Source organism: Podarcis gaigeae (genome assembly GCF_964106915.1).
Source record: "Podarcis gaigeae genome assembly, chromosome: 3".
Taxonomy (NCBI): domain Eukaryota; kingdom Metazoa; phylum Chordata; class Lepidosauria; order Squamata; family Lacertidae; genus Podarcis; species Podarcis gaigeae.
Genome location: NC_139680.1, coordinates 87999201 through 88016118, shown reverse-complemented (window position 1 = coordinate 88016118; position 16918 = coordinate 87999201). Strand labels below are relative to the sequence as shown.

Here is a 16918-nt window from a genome sequence, read left to right as displayed (position 1 = left end):
ACAAGCATCAATGGAAAGTAGAGATGGCAGTTATCCTTCCTTTCATAGAGAAAATGGTTTGGAATTGGTAAGCACATGACAGATTCCAACCTTATATATGAAGTAATTGTTAGGTAAAAAGGTTTGTGTTAGATCTGGGGAAATGTTTTCTTAAAGCAATGATAGTTCAGCAACAGAACATGAAGCAGAACAGAAAGATGTATTCATATATATAATTTTTTAATTAGTTTTCCAATATACCCCCAATAATAGCTAAATTATAACAATAACAATTAATTCCCAAAGTATACAATTATCAAAATGCCAATCAACACATTTTAGTTAAAGTGGCTCCCCACATGGTGGTCTGGGTGCATTTCCGATATTATATCACTTAATTAATGTCAGTTACATTTCAGTTATAATAATCCCTTAGTCAACAGCTACATAATTAATGATTTCCATTCGTGATGTTACAATATAAAAATTTATAAAGCTTCAAGTGAGGAACTCAAACTATTATCTTTATTCTGCCCTTCGTGTTAAAACTATCATGTCCCTGGAGATTCCTTCTGTCCATGTATGGCGTTGTCTCTTTCACTTCCCAGCTATTGTTTTCTCCCATCGTGACTTGGGGCAGAACTGAATCTCAAAGTTTCTCAGAGGTCTTATCTCTCCGTCCCTTGTTTCAATGTCTCGGAACAGGCAACAGTCTGCTAGAAACCATTCTGCCTCACTAGGAAAACATGTCACAGATCTTTGCCATTTCCCCCTCAGACTAGGAAAAGGTGGGCAGTTTTTGAACGCACTGAAGATTTAATATTCCTCTCCAACTCCCAGAATCTCTGCATCATTCTTATCACAGCCCCCAAATTCTCTTCCTTCCAGCTAGAGATTTATGGCCCAATTAAATTTTATCTTAGATTACATTCTGTCAGAAGCACACACAAATCTCGGCCTCTTTTTCCTTGTCTCTTGTTTTTAAATGGAGGTGAGGGTAATTACTCTGTCTTTCCAACACAGTCGTACTTGAGCTTTCCTTTCCCCTCCTTTCTTCATTTCAGATCACATGCAGTTTCCATTTTTGCTTGTTAATATCAATATTACCCCAATGCCCCTTCTTCACTTGTAAATACATTTTTTATCTTGTATTCCGGAGAGGGTTGCCGAATCATAAATATATAAAAGCAGCTTAGAATAAACAAACTGTGGGCTTCCCTCTCTCCAACTGACTCTTGCGCCAAAGAAAATCTTATCTCAATTCAAACCTTTGTTCCATGTGGCTGATATATTTTACAGTATGCTGTTGCAACCCTTTTCCATCATGCAGAAAGCCAATTAAAGATCCAATGAAACCGAGAACCTCTGCTTCTTAATGGTAGCATGGGAGGGCTTTTGCCAGGCAAAATGCTTTTGCACTTGGTGCCTCCCTGTCTCCCACATTCCATGTTGGAGCGAGAGCCAGGTACCAAGATGAATTGTGAGTGAAATCCATTCCCCGCTGTCCCTGGGGGGAATTTGCAAGGATGATTTACCCTCTGCCATCCTTGTTTTTTGTTTGCAGACAATTTCCCGCTGTCTTGGGGGCTGCCTCCAGGAAGGGAGGCAGGACCGGAAGCTGAAATAAGTATTCTAAAGGGGGTTTAGCATCAACTACGTGCTCTGTCCATCACTACCAGCTGCTGCAGGAATACCTGACTATTCTAAGCTCTGTGTCTATTCTGCCTCCATTGCCTCCAAAGCTGTCACTCAAGGGTGTGTCATAAAGTTTGGAGGAGAGAAAAACCCACTATGACATGGGCATAGTTATGACAACTGAGATACAATAGAAAAAACATTTACGATAACTGAACAACTGGGAAACAACTTTGATTGGTAGCATATTTAAAGAGCAATCAGGATAGTACATGAAGGTTAGTCTGAGCAAGTCACCTTGGTTAATATGTGATCTTACAAGGCCACAAGCAACTTGCAAACCAGCATCACTCTCATTCCACCCCTATCAAATATAATTACAGGGGGGAAAGAAAGCTAACCAGAAACCAATCCAAGAGATTGTTTTCAACCCAGAGAAGCAATTTATTCAATATGATTATTTTTTTCAAATCCCCAAATTACTGTCAAGGATGGTGGGGTGGGGGGAGAATTCAAGCATAACATGGAGATAGGAAATCTTCCAAAGGGAATGGCACAGATGAATGCTTGAAGGCTGTTGGGAGTTACTAGCAAACAGAACAAAGGGGCATAAACTTAGAAACTGTACACAAGGCAGCCAGTCACTGGCAGAATTTTTTTGCATGCAGAACCAAACATATGGAACAAAGACTACCAAAGCAGTGCAAGGGAACAATTAGCATAAACAGTTTTGAGACTATCTTGGAAAAATTTCAAGGAAGAAAAATACTGCGGGATACATCACTTAACATAGAAGAAGGCAGGGCCCCAGACGTTTTTCTCCTGGCTTGCCTATGTCCTTAAGTGACCTGGGTTTTTGTGTTTGTGTGTGTGCGCCTTCAACCAGTAAATAGGCTATTCAAGGTCAGAACAGTACTATAGTAGCATAACTCCCTCCAGCAAGATAAGAGCTTGACATTGCTAAGCCACACAGAAGAGCAGAGCCTCTCCTCCAGAAACGCCATGTTATCTGCAAGCAGAATTGTTTTGCTCTATTTGTACAAGTTTTGTTCCCGAAAGCTCTGGTGTAACTTCATCTCTGACAAGATTTTGCTCATTTAATAGGGTTACTTTTTATTATTATGAAAGGTGCCCTGTACTGCAACAGAACTGATCCCTGCTTTTAAGTTACATATCAATAACTGCTTTTAGGTTATATACAGATACATTCAATTTCTCACTAGGGAAAAGCAAACATTTTATACTACACTTGATGTTAAAAGCCTTGATCATACAAGATACGATGTGGAACAGAGCTGTGTGTGCATGTAACAACCTGCACAATTAATTGGGCAACTGGTAGTCACTAGTCAAAAAAAAAAGGAAATTTGCCATATCAGAACAATTTCCTTGAGCAGATCCATCGGCTACATTAGCAGGACAGACCAAATTACAAAGCGAAGTCTTTCTAAGGGAAGCTGGAACACTTCTGAAGAATGTCTCGGCAAAAACCTTTCCAGCCTCCTGATTTAGCAATAGATAGTTGTCTCCTACTAGATTCACAGGCTGGCAAACTAGGGCTCGTACAAAGATGCAGAAACAAAATCAGAAATGTAAAGGGCATTGTGAAACAAAGACTGAAGTGGCAATCTCCCAACTGAGTGAGGTTTCCATGCATGTTTATTAAAAGGAAGCTAGCTGCACATGAAACTGGCCACGGTAACAGTACTGAACATTCTGAAAGGCAAGATTTCACATCTGAACAGGGTTTGAACTCGCACCAAGAACAAATAAATAAATAAAAAAATAAAAATTATGTCCGCACGGCAACAAAAGGAGGCTTACAGAGAGGGAGTTAACCAGAAACCATGCCTGTCAAGAGCTTTGAACAATTAACCTTTTTGAACCTATTACAATCACTCTGAGGACAAATTCTAATTAGTTAATTTAAAACTACTGTTACTCACTTCAGTAATTAGTGCTTGGGTCTGTGTATTTTTGGTGGGCGGTGGTGCAGGGCAAAGGAACGATACGGCAACCGCTGAAGCTTTCTTTTTGGGAACAGGAAATGTGATGCCCCAGTCACACTACAACTGTGGTAAGTGCACATTTAAGGGTATAAATTGGCAAATCTAAACAGGACCCCTTGGAGAAGCATTAAACTCTATGGCACTCAATAATTTCGACATACTTTTTTCCAGCAGGAGTCATGTTTTGTTCTAGCAGACATAATTTGTGTGGGCTGGGCAGTCTTTAGTGCTGCTTCAGTGTGATTTCCCAGCAATTCTTCACCCCCCTGAAACATTTTGCAAGTGTACCCAAAACACCAAAGCAAAGCTAATTAGCTTTTGATCTGTAAGCATACAGAGAACCTTAAAAAAAAGCTTATTGTAACATTTACTTGAGATGAATTGAAAAGCTGTTTAGACATATGGGGAACAATCAACTTCTGTCTGCTAGGTTGCTAGTACTACACTGAAGTAGTCATCATACCTGATTAGGTATCTTCTACTCCTAAAATCTGTGTGACTAGCTACTGCAGATGTTCTTGTCCAAGGAAACTGGGGCACCCTTCTTGCCCCAAATTGGATGCAGATCACGGGCATGCACTGAAGATGAGGTATGCCAGATACAGGTCACAAACGTATTTTACAGCTTGGGCAGTGCATCAGAGCCACAGGGCGTGTGGGTTGCAACCAGATACAGTATAGAAATGACTAGATACTTTCTTTAGCTTGAAGATTTACAAAGGTCTTTTCCTAAATGGGAACCCATTTAAAGTTATGCTAACTTAAGCTTTCTGCAGGCATGAGGACAGCATGGTAATGCACAGGGAAAGAACTGCAAGGACAAGTTCTACCCTGATTTGGAGAAAACCATCTTGAGGAGACTCCTCTATCAGCAGAGTCTTCCCATTCATTTAAAAACCTGCTTTAATGTAATATGCAACAGTTAAAATACATTGGCGAACCATACTTCTTAGGAGGCCACACTGTGCCCTTTTATTTACAGGTTCTGACACCTCAGAACTTTCAGATCTACAGCTAACACTTTGCCCATATTTAAGCATGATAAAGCCTCTGAGAAGTTTACATATAACTTTTTTTGCCATGAATTAAAACTGTAACATGGGAAGTGGAACTGAGGGAGAAAAGATGCCTTTATTCAATGTTAGGAGTCATTTCAGTGTTCATATATAAGCCATTTTCTGGCTACTTTTCTCCAAACCTCCATGTCCTTTTGCCCAATTCTGATACATCTTCTGCTTCTCTACAGTGTTGGTTCTGAACCACTGGCTTAGTTGCCTTACAACTGTGTTTGTATACCACTTACTGACCTTTGCTGCCTTATGCATTCCAGCTGGCAGACATTGCCAGCATGGGATCCTCGCATTATAAACATTTTAATGAGCATTTAAGCAATATGATGCACAACTTTAAGAAATCTGATTTGTATACCAGCTGAATTATAACCAAAGCTTTTGAGAACATATAGCAAAATGTTATGGATCACAAGTTTCTTTATAAATAATATATCTGTAAATTCTCTCGTCTGTCAGTCAAAACAAAATAAAGTGATCTGTTTACAGTTTTTAGTATTTTATCAGTTTAGAAACAGTGAAATTAGAATTATTCAGTCATGTACGCATGTGTGCATGGAGACAGCCCTATAAGATAGGGTGTGTGTGTGTGTGTGTGTGTGTGTAGGTTTCCTGAGAAAACATGGCCAGCAGCAGAAGTTTAGTTTAGTTTTAATAGAGCAAAATTCATATTTTAGCTTTTAGGGGCCAAGATGTTCTTTTTGAGGGGTCTGGGAGGAAGGCCAGGAGGGATCTGTGTGACTCAAGATGGAATTCTAAGTTCAAAATGTTTTCAACATTATGGGCAATGTTACAAACACACAGACACCCCCCCCCCAAAAAAAAATGTATGGACTCAGCTTTTTTATTTCACACAGCTTGATAATGAAATATATATATTTAAAAACTGATGGAGAAAAAAATCAAGTCATCTTGGAATTAAGTATTTATGGAAGCATGCTGTTATATAAATGCAAACAACCCCTAAGCAAGTAGTAATATTTAGATGCTTTCACCCAGTTATCTTTAGAGAGATGTTTGATGAGCAAGGAGGAAAACAGTGAATGTGAAAAGCAGTCATTTATAGCTGATTGTAGGGTGACAGCTTATTGGAAATCTTGCCTAGTTTGCATGTATGTAGTACATTATGAAATGTTTGACGAGGATGTTAGGAAAAAGGTCCTGTGCAAACAAACAATAGCAATGAATGCATTGCAGCAGCTGCCTGTGTTTCAAGTAGCTGGAAATTAACAGCATCAAATGAAGGGTGGGCTATAACTAATATACTGGTTATCCAGACACTTTAGTTGGCTTGGATATGAACATGCTAACACAGCATATAGGTATAGGCTCTCGCTTTTATATCTCGTCCTCTATTGCAAACAATCTCAGAGCAGATCATATTAAAGACTAGGACACAATGCTTATGCAAATGTAAAGACCCCTACATACATACGCCATACTTGTTCAGCTGCATGTGGTTTTTTTAATGGCTGCATAATTTGTTTACAAAGTCCACTAAGCTCAACAAGGAACCAATTTTTAGAGACTTGTTCCGAGGTGAAACTAGCTGCCAAGGCTTTATTTCCCAGAGGAGCTAATATTACAAAAGCTCTAAAGGAGGCCTAAAATGCCAACAAAATGCAAAACAGGCCCACCCAAGGAGACATGTCCTTAGAAATCAGCATGCTTAGATCATGTCAGGCTCTCCATCTTTACTGCACAAATGCCAAACAAGGTCAAGGAGACTGGGTTCATAAAGCACTACAGAAATTGACTTATTTAAATTAGCAGCAGCAGCTACCCACACTGCTGAATTAGTATACATATGTGCAGCAAACCCAAAGCTCCAAATGCTTTCCCAACACTGTCTGAGAGAGACTACAGAACACACAGAAACATTTAGAGGCAGGGTCATGTGAACAACTTTGAAGTTGACTTGATGCTACAGAGTTTAAATTCCTTCCAGCCTCCCTCATAGGACTTCCTGTGCCAGCAAATATGGTTATGGTGGGTCTTATTTAGCAAGGACACAATTCCCACTCTGGGCAGATATACACATAATTGTGAAGCATATGAAATCCTGGAGACCCCAAAGGGCTATGGCCTGTAAATCTATCACTAATACAGTGGTACCTTGGGTTACAGACGCTTCAGGTTACAGACTCCGCTAACCCAGAAATAGTACCTCGGGTTAAGAACTTTGCTTCAGGATGAGAACAGAAATCGCGTGGCGGCGGCAGAGCGGCAGCGGGAGGCCCCATTAGCTAAAGTGGTGCTTCAGGTTAAGAACAGTTTCAGGTTAAGAACAGACCTCCAGAATGAATTAAGTTCTTAACCCGAGGTAGCACTGTACCTGACTTGACCTGCAAAAAAATTAAACCATTTGATTAAGATTTCTACTTACATTTCAGATTGTACTGTTGATTAAAATTTTGTTTTATATTTTAATAAGCCCCCTCTACCTATTTCTAAAAGTTCCTCCGTTTAGCTGTGATTTTACCAGATGGATCTCCTGATATGACACTTTTAATTATTGAAGCATACTGGAAGCCAGAGGAAGCTATAATATACTGGTAATAAAGAGAAGGCTACCAACTGGAAAGAGTTCCCCGGAGATTTATGTTCCTGAAACTGGTTCACTCTCCAAATCACTTGGAAATGAACTTCATTTGCTGCTCAAATTTGGAAACAGTTGGATAGTGTGAGTCAAACAATAAATCAGTGTTTAGCGTAATAGAAATGTAAACATGCAACTCCTGTTGCTGCTAACTGTAATACACTGTGCTTTTAAAAATGTTTTAAAGGGAGGCAGCAGGAATTTGATGTCTCTCCATTCCCAACATTGTTGCTGAATGACTTGATGCTCAAAATCCATGTTAGTCACTCAGACTCCTTCCTCCTTGCCATTGCCAAATAACAGTAATGTGGTTAATCACCATGTGTGTCCAGCACCTATTTAATAATATCAGTTTTAAGACTTGTGGTCGCTGTCTCCAAGGTACTCCTTGGACCTAACATGGGATTTAAAAAAAAGAGCAGGCTGCTTGTGATCTCATTAAAATTTCCCTTTCTTCTGACTTGTAAGTTGGAGAAGGAGGCCAGGGGCCACCTATTTTTAAGAAGAGACCAATAACATTTTTTTTCCATCCTTCCTGATATGCATACTCATTCTCTTTGTTAAACGTGCCTCCGTCTTGGAAGAGGGGAGTGGGTTCTTGCTCTTTTCTGTTTCGTGACCACTTGCAGCAGCTGTATCTATAAACTGCACCCAATTATTCTGTGCAACACAGGACTGCTGGTGCGGGAAAACATAGAAGCAGGGTTTACAGCTATTATATCTGGCACAGCTCACTAAAGTTGACCCATTATAATAATTTTGCTTGTTAAGACAGATATCAGATACATTTTCTTAATTTTGCAATAAATACCTCTTGGTTAATGTTTCAAAAATGGTGAGGCAGAGCTCTGCCTTGTGAATATGTTTATATAAAGTACACAACAAGAATCTGGAAGAGCTCTAGCCACTAAAGCATACCTTTTAGATTTCTGGAGGCCTTCTAATGTTCTGACAAAATTACATGCAAGTAGATATATTTGTATGAGTGTCAAGTGATCACAAATGGCAGTTTGACTTGGTAAGCCAAGGCTCCATGATGGATTAAGTCTACATTTAAACCGTTAACTTTCAGGAGGGTAAGTGTATCACAAAGTTGAACATTGCAAGTGCCTACTCATGTTTCATGTAAGATGTTAAACATGAAGCCAAGATTTGCCAGTTCAGAAACACCTGATAAAAATTAAGTAAGCAATTATTCAAATTTAACAAAGTTTCTTGAGTAGTTTTCTCTCCTCGGAAAAAAATTTCATATAACTTTACCTTAAAAATCCACCAATCATAAATCTAAAAGAGATGGATCAATCTTTACAATTACCCTCTTCTACACCACAAATTGGGATGCAGGTGGCCCTGCAGTCTAAACCACTGAGCCTCTTAGGCTTGCTGATCAGGAGGTCGGTGGTTTGAATCCCCCACAACAGGGTGAGCTCCCATTGCTCTTTCCCAGCTCCTGCCAACCTAGCAGTTTGAAAGTATGCCAGTGCAAGTAGATAAATAGGTACCGCTCCGGTGGGAAGGTAAACAGTGTTTCCGTGCGCTGCTCTGGTTTCAGTGTTCCATTGTGCCAGAAGCGGCTTAGTCATGCTGGCCACATGACCTGGAAAAACCGTCTGAGGACAAACACCGGCTCCCTCAGCCTGTAAAGCGAAATGAGCGCTGCAACCCCAGAGTCGTCTGCAACTAGACTTAACTGTCAGGGGTCCTTTAGCTTTACCTTTTTACACCACAAATTACTCCCCAAATAAAATGGTAGTATAATTTAGTCAGTAGAGGTTACACCAAAGAAGGTGATAGACCATTAACTAATCTGAACATTTGTATTCCTAGCAAAACTGTCAAAGTTATACCTTTTCATGCGAGATAAACAACTGTGGAGATTACAATTAGCATTGTAACAAGAACTTGCTGAAGCACTGGCCTTCCTTTTCACAAATATAGTCAGCTAGCATTAAAACAATGAAATAAACTGGGTAATTTGCTTGCATCGGAAGTCAACAAAAGATTATTTCGAGTGCTTTCTTCCTTAAAAGAATCTTGATGACATGCATTTCACTTAACCTTTTCACATGAGACCATTATGACTTGTATTTAAAATCTTATCACCCCATTATTGCTAAAGAATGTTTGAAGGTGTCTGAACAATATATTTTCATAAAATATGTCTAAGTGCTTAACTAGATGCTAAATTTGACAGCAGCTGTCATAGGGTCAAAGTAAATGTGATGGTAAATGCATATTTGCATTTAATGTGCATAGTTTTAAAAATGAAAACAGCGGCTACTGGGCGTTGTATTTGATAACTATCAGGATTACAGCACGTAGAGAGGGTGAGTTTAACCCTTTCGCTCATGCTATGTATGGGCCTGGGGCCAGAGACCTATCCTCTCAATGAAAACAGCAGCTTTTGAGAAACATTCCTTATGACTGATTAAGCTCACTTATTACATTTTTACTTATGCTGGTCAGCAGTAATGCAGATCTTAATGCACACAGAGGTGTATAGAGAAGGTGGAGTTCCTCCAAATATCTGGGGTCCAAACCACTACGGCCTTGAATGGCTAAAACCAATACTCTGAATTGGCCTTGGAAACTCTGGTAACCAGAGCAGTCATTTGTGAGTTGGAGGTATGTTGTCCTCAGCTGCAGCCAGTCAACAATGTAGTCAGCATTCTGGACATTGTTCCAAGGTAGACTCTTAAAGGATGCCTTGCAACTAGGCTACTGGACCGTGGTAGGCAGGCACACATATTTCTCAAGCAGACACTATGAATATACCACAATATACCACTCAAAGTGCTTTTTTGGGGGAAGGAACATAGCTGGCTACAGTGGCCACTCAAAGCTAGGTCCAGCAACACTCCCAAGCCCGAAAGCCTCCTTCAGTATGATCAGTATTAATCCTAATCAAAAACCAATCCTATCTAATTACACTTTCTTTTTTTGCAAATTACTTGGCACTGTGTCCCATAGGCGTTCACAATCCAAGTTGTACGCACATTTAACATCTATAATGAAAACAAACCTATGGAGGATGTATTTGTCCAATCAGTTACCTGAGACCATTTCTTTCTTTCAATATCCTACACTGTCTAGACTAAAAACAAAATAAAAAAAATCATTCCAGTAGCACCTTAGAGACCAACTAAATTTGGTATTGGTATGCATGCACATGAAAGCCCGTACCAGTAACAAACTTAGTTAGTCTCTAAGGTGCTACTGGAAGGGATTTTTTAATTTTGTTTCAACTATGGCAGACCAACACGGCTACCTACCTGTAACTATGTCTAGACTAGGTATTTGAAGAAGCAGGTCTTCCACCTTAGATACTGCATCCATTTAAGGACACTAAAAACCTTTAAAGCCTTTGAGGCTTTCTTTCAGGTTAACAACTTGTAACTTTCTTTTTGGAAGCCTTCATCTGTTAAGACGTAAAGCAAAACAAGAGGTTCTTCCACGGATTCTTATCTCTAAGGTAAAGTACATTTAAGCCTGAAGCTCTGAAGCAGACCTTTCAAGACTGAAGTACAAAGTGACGGGGGGGGGGGGGGGGGGCTGGAAAAGGAACAGAGATGCACTCAGCTCCAAAAATGGAAGAAGAGAAAACTAATGAAGGAGGTGGATTTTCTCCACCACTTCCAATGCTTCCATTTTAGGAGCAAAATTAGTTTATTAGCAAGTCTGCTAAATGTATTGCACAGTAACTTTCAAGTAAAATGTTCCTTCATGTGCTTGGTCAAAATAGCTTTTTAGACCACAGATTCCCAACTGCACTTTAAGAAAAGCATTCTTACAGCTTGCCTAAATGCTGCTTAATCTGGAGAAGCCTTTTTCTATTCTCATAGGGCATAGTTTAGGGGGAATGCTATTCAACAACAACATATAACAAAATTATTTGATAGCTTGATCCCTGTTAAATACTGCATTAAAAAGGTGAGAATTAAATTTAACCAGTGCTCTGTCCATTTGCAAAATGAAGCTTGTTGCATTGCATTCCTCACTCCTGACTACACAGGTTGGAAGATTGGCTACTGACTTACTCACAATGTAATAATAACGCAGCACCAGGCATACAGAGGCTGCGGCAGGGAAACAAAAATCACTTCCTGGTTCACACCACTCTGACCCCATTCCTACAGTAGTTGAGATTCAGAGATAAAGAAACACACAAGCTAGCACAACAGCCAAAGAGTTCCAGATGCTTCGATTTATGCCTCTCAATATAAATATCCACTAGCTACAGCTGAAACACATTGTAAGAATCTAAGTTCACTGCATAGGAAAACACAATGAAAGGGTTAACAAGACACCCAACCTGGGCGAAGGCATGAGTTGGGGCTGTCACTCATGCAGCTGTGACATTGCTGAATGGTAGAATTTAAATACTTTATTTCATTTTTAATAGGTGCTAGAACCATTGGTGAGTTGTGCCATTTTCTATGGTTATTCACTGCTGTTTTTTCATATATTATTCTGTCAAAGTTGCTCCTGGGATAGTGCGCTGACTAACCAGATGACTGACATACAAGCAGTGGATAGCTCAGGCAGTAGAGCATGAGACTCTTAATCTCAAGGATGTGGGTTCGAGATCCACGTTGGGCAAAGTATTCCTGCATTGCAGTGGGTTGGACAAGATGACCCGCGTGGTTCCTTCTAACTCAACAATTCTGTGATTCTATGATCAGCCTTTCACTGGTGTTTTAAATTTTTCCCGTAATGGAAAAAAATCTGAGAAAAATCTCTGTACCATAAATCCCCTTGGTTGGGGGGCGTGGTCAATGGAATAAAGAGAAAAAAGATGGAACCTTCAACCAATACCATTTCAGGAAGCTACAAGCTGGTTACAATACTGCCAATGCTGGCTCAGCTCTAATAGTATTATATACTTAAGGATGGATCTGGCATGGGAAACTGCATGGCTTTACCAGCATAGCCACTTACAATCATAATCTTGGCTTTTGTCTTTTAAAAGTCAGAGAGGTTTGATGCCCCCCAAAACTTCCTGCATGAACAGCAAGAGGTATAATTAAATGTTATGAGAACAGGAATATCATATATGAGGTGCTGCACTTACTGTTCAATTCGTGGAGACAGATACAGTTTGGGGAAAACTTGAGTAGCTTCTGTATCCTCAAAGCTGACGGAAAGAAGAGCAACATCTTCCCCGGGGTCTTCATTTGCATCCTACAAACAAACATACACAAAAAGAAAACAACTTCAGACTGAAAGTAGACATAAGCTCAATAATGGGAGAGAGTCCAAGGCCTGTTCAAGAGGTTTGCAGTCTGCAAGTGCAACCTATTAAAAAAAATGTGGAGAGACAACTTGCTCAGCACTGAGGGGCACACTGGAAAACAGAACATTAGCAGGGACAAATCTGCATATTTTAGGTGCATGTGGTCGACATAAATTACATGTCATTGCTATGAACATGGCAGATGTCAAATTACTGCTAGTGGGCATGTCACAATATTCTTCTGCAGAAATTGTTGCCCTCAAAACTCAACTCAGCTCTTAATAATAATAAAAATTTTATAACTGTAATAAACAAGGAATATGGGTTGATTCTTTGCTTCATGATTTGTAATCTTGAGACATTTTGCTGCCACCATTTCAATTTGCCCTTCACATCTATGAATGCAAGATTATTTTTAAAATTAAGGAAGTGAGTTTATGGTTTCCTAGATGCCAAATTTGGCCATGTGCATGGACTATTCTGCTGACCCTCCCAAAATTTGAAAAATGTAGTTCTCCAATTGTTTCAATCAGCTTGACTTTCTCTGTTTTTGTTTTAAAAGTTGTAAGAGGGCTCGTGAGCAACCAAGCAATATCTCTTTCCAGTGTTGTTAACATCCCAGAGAATAAATATTCTGGCAAAAAGTCCCATGGCTCAGAAGTAGAGTACATGCTCTGCATGCGGAATGTAATCAGGTTCATTCACTGGTAGAAAGCCTGGGAAAGTCTGAAATGCAGGAGAGTTGTGGCCCAATACTGGGCTAGATGCAGCAATGGTCTTAATTTGGGAATAAACCAGTTTGTTCTATTTCCATAATTCAGAAGGGTATTTGTATTGCTTCTAAATGTTTATATGTTGTTGCACACCTCCCTGAAGCTTTGTAAGATGGGGGTATATAAATCATGGGGGTATATAATCATGGAAGCCATCGAGATAGAGAAACACCCTCACAACATGAACAAGCGTGACGACACATCCCGCTTGCCAGACATCTGGAAATTAGCCCTCCCCACAAAAACTGACACCAGATCCAGAGGCACACAGAACGCCAACACCAATCAACCACACCAGACCCAAACCCAGACCCTCTCCACAGATGAATTACTGACACCATCCAGTAGCCAATCCATGGTGGCACCTCCGGATGCTGCACCCCCCTGCAATCCCTACACAGATCTGGCTGACACAAGCCACAAAACCACAGCTCGCCCCTATACACGAAGCCAAGCCAAAGCACAACTAAGTGCAATACAGCCATCTTCTCAGGAAAACTCTTCACAAAGTTCAAGAGGTCAAGACACAAAGACTTTAGCAACTAATCCACACCTAATGACCCACCTAAGTGGTACTCAGGATATCACTCAAGAAATCACTCAAGGTATCTCTCAAGTAATTAAGGAACAAAAGAAGAAAAGGCACACTAGCCTGGGAACTTCCTCTCTGCCCAGAACATTGGAGGCTAGACACCACACCCCCTCTACAGTATTTATAGGAACTCAAACATTGAGATCCCGCTCTGTTCCAGTAACAAGAAGCCGAAAGCACCAGCCTGAAGATGACGAGTGAGACCTCGTCGAAACGTCGCCTAGACACCCCAACTTTTACACGGGAAGACACCCGAGGACACCAAAACCTGCATACTGTGATAAATATATATATACTTAATTATTTATTTGGTAAAGAGATAACAATACAACTATGTAAGCATGATGGAATCCTTTTTCTAATTATCGGAACTTGAAAGAGAAATACCCTATGGGGGGTAAACCAAGCCAGAGGTATCACAGATGACACTTGCAGGAAGAATTTGTAGCATGCCTGGACAAGAGCTGAAGGTCATGCAGGCCTGCTTATAATATTGAGTCACTATATGCATGTCTGTTTTTTCAGTGCCACTGTCTGCTCCCTATCTGCTGGGGGGGGGGGGAACACCCCAAGACACTGGGGAGCCCAGGGCTGCATATGTATTGTTTTGCACACTTAACTGCACTTTCTCTAGGCAGAGTGCACTTACCGAAGAAAGCAGATCTGACATTGGTAGTCAATGTCCTAGTGGTTTAACCGCACTCAGAATGGACTGTTGCAACACTTTCTATGCAGGGCTGCCTTCAAGGACAGTTCAGAAATGATAACTGGTACAAAAAGTGGCTTGTCAGGATGTTGAACAGGCTGTGGCAACTGAAGCACAAAGATTCTATACCAAAGGCACTGGTTACCTATTAGTATACAGGCCCAGTTAACGACACCCTGATGGGCTGCCTTCGCCCATATAAATCCACTTGATCAAAGTCTCAGCTCAGTGACTGCCCACACTGAAAGGACAGTTGGTAGGATCCAGGAACAAGGTCATCTCAGTGTTGGCACAACTTTTACAGAACTCCTCCCTAGTCTGATAGACTCACTCTCTCTTCTTTAAGTGTATGATCACACGACTCATTCATACTAAACCAGAGGATGGGGGGAAGCCCAGAACAGATTTATGGGGCACTATGGTTTATACTGTGAACAAGCCGTGTGAACATACACACTGCTCAAAATTCCCTGCCACTGTTCCTAGTTCTGAAAAAGCCACTGTTCCCAGTTTTGAAGATCACAGATTTTAAGCGGGGGGGAGGGGAAGGATGCTTAGAACATACAACTATTTTAAAAACAACAACAAACCATTTCATTCACCATAAAGCTCTCACACAATTTGTTATGCAGAGATTTTGATATTGTTTTTACTTGTATTTGTAAACTGCCTCATGTGCATATTGGAGTGATGGGGGTATAAGTTTCTTTTAAAAACAAATAATTTAAAGACAATGCATTTTTAAAGTAATCATTTCCCCGTAATGTATAGTATGCTAAAATTCTCTTAACTGAATTTTGTGTTTTATCCATTAGGATCATTTAAACGATGCGCCAGTTCTTGTTCCTTGTAGTGATGTAGGTTTCAGGATATCTTTCACAATTTGTTTTTTATTTGACCATGTAAGCCATTAAACAACAGAGTAACCTTTTAAAAAATAGATTCCTGGCAACTAATGCCCAAACACATTCAAAGCACAATGCACGAACACATTGTTTTCCTGCATCCTTCTACCTACTGTAACTAAAAACTGGGAACTTACTGGAACTGAGGATTTATGATGAGTCACAGTGCTAATAGCCAGTCCAACCAAAACATCTGCTCTACACTGTTACAACTGCTATAATTCATTTCCCCTTGTGTTTGGAGTAGAACCAAGTTGCATAGTAAGGATCTGAGAAACAAAGAAGCCTACAAAAAACAGGTATAAACTCAGGAAAGGATACCGATTTTTCAAAAGACAATATTTATGCCAACCAAGTACCCATAATTATTCGTAACTAACACCCATCAGAGAGGGTGTGTACATGTTCCCAGTTCAGCCCTTTGCACAAATCTACACAATTATCCTAACCATTTTTGCCCAGTTAGATTGAAGGACACCACCATTTGCCTGTCTGCCTGCCTGCGTCCCCCCCTCCATTATTAACATTTATAGCCTCATGTTAATAGGCAGTATTGGAGACAGCTTCCTCATTCTGGAGATATTAGATGCTAAAAATACTGTGTTGTATGCAGTGGTTGCGTGAGAGGAAGGCAGCTTGCGCAAACAAGCTTTCCTTTCCCCTCCCCTCCCCAGAGGTTGTTTTTTCTTTGTGGTGGGGGTTGGGTGGGATCCTGAACATAGAACTGCAGTGTAAGGGGGAAACTGCCCGAAATCAGATGGAGGAACCTTGCTTGAAATGGAACTCCACTGCTCGATTTTGGGCCTTTCCTCCTTTGTACTGCAGTTCTGTGCAAGAGAAGCTTAGTTAAAATAAATAGACAGGTATGAAAGATTTCTTCATGTTCCATCTTTATGACTATCTACATATGAAACAGGGACGCAGGTGGCGCTGTGGGTTAAAGCCTCAGCGCCTAGGACTTGCCGATCGAAAGGTCGGCGGTTCGAATCCCTGCGGCGGGGTGCGCTCCCGCTGCTCGGTCCCAGTGCCTGCCAACCTAGCAGTTCGAAAGCACCTCCGGGTGCAAGTAGATAAATAGGGACCGCTTACCAGCGGGAAGGTCAGAGCAGCGATGTCACGCTGGCCACGTGACCCGGAAGTGTCTCCGGACAGCGCTGGCCCCTGGCCTCTTAAGTGAGATGGGCGCACAACCCCAGAGTCTGTCATGACTGGCCCGTACGGGCAGGGGTACCTTTACCTTTACCTTTTACATATGAAACAAGTTTCTGCCTCCTACAAAGACACACTCCTCTTTCCATCTCAGAGAAAAGTATAGCTTGCATCTCAAGTTATCCATTAAATATGCTAGCACTGAAGCTCCTCTGTACTGTATGAATAAAGATATAGCTAGCCGGACAATACTAGAAGCTTTTAATCA

The 16918-nt window shown here is 40.7% G+C and overlaps 1 protein-coding gene across 1 annotated transcript in view; it reads right to left on the bottom strand.

The window, feature by feature from the left end:
* BABAM2 (BRISC and BRCA1 A complex member 2) overlaps positions 1-16918 on the bottom strand; it is a 134232-nt gene that overhangs the window by 72060 nt on the left and 45254 nt on the right. The window contains exon 7 of the mRNA XM_083732824.1: positions 12364-12473. Within this exon, the coding sequence (XP_083588950.1) occupies positions 12364-12473 (110 nt within the window). The remainder of the gene's footprint in view (positions 1-12363; positions 12474-16918) is intronic.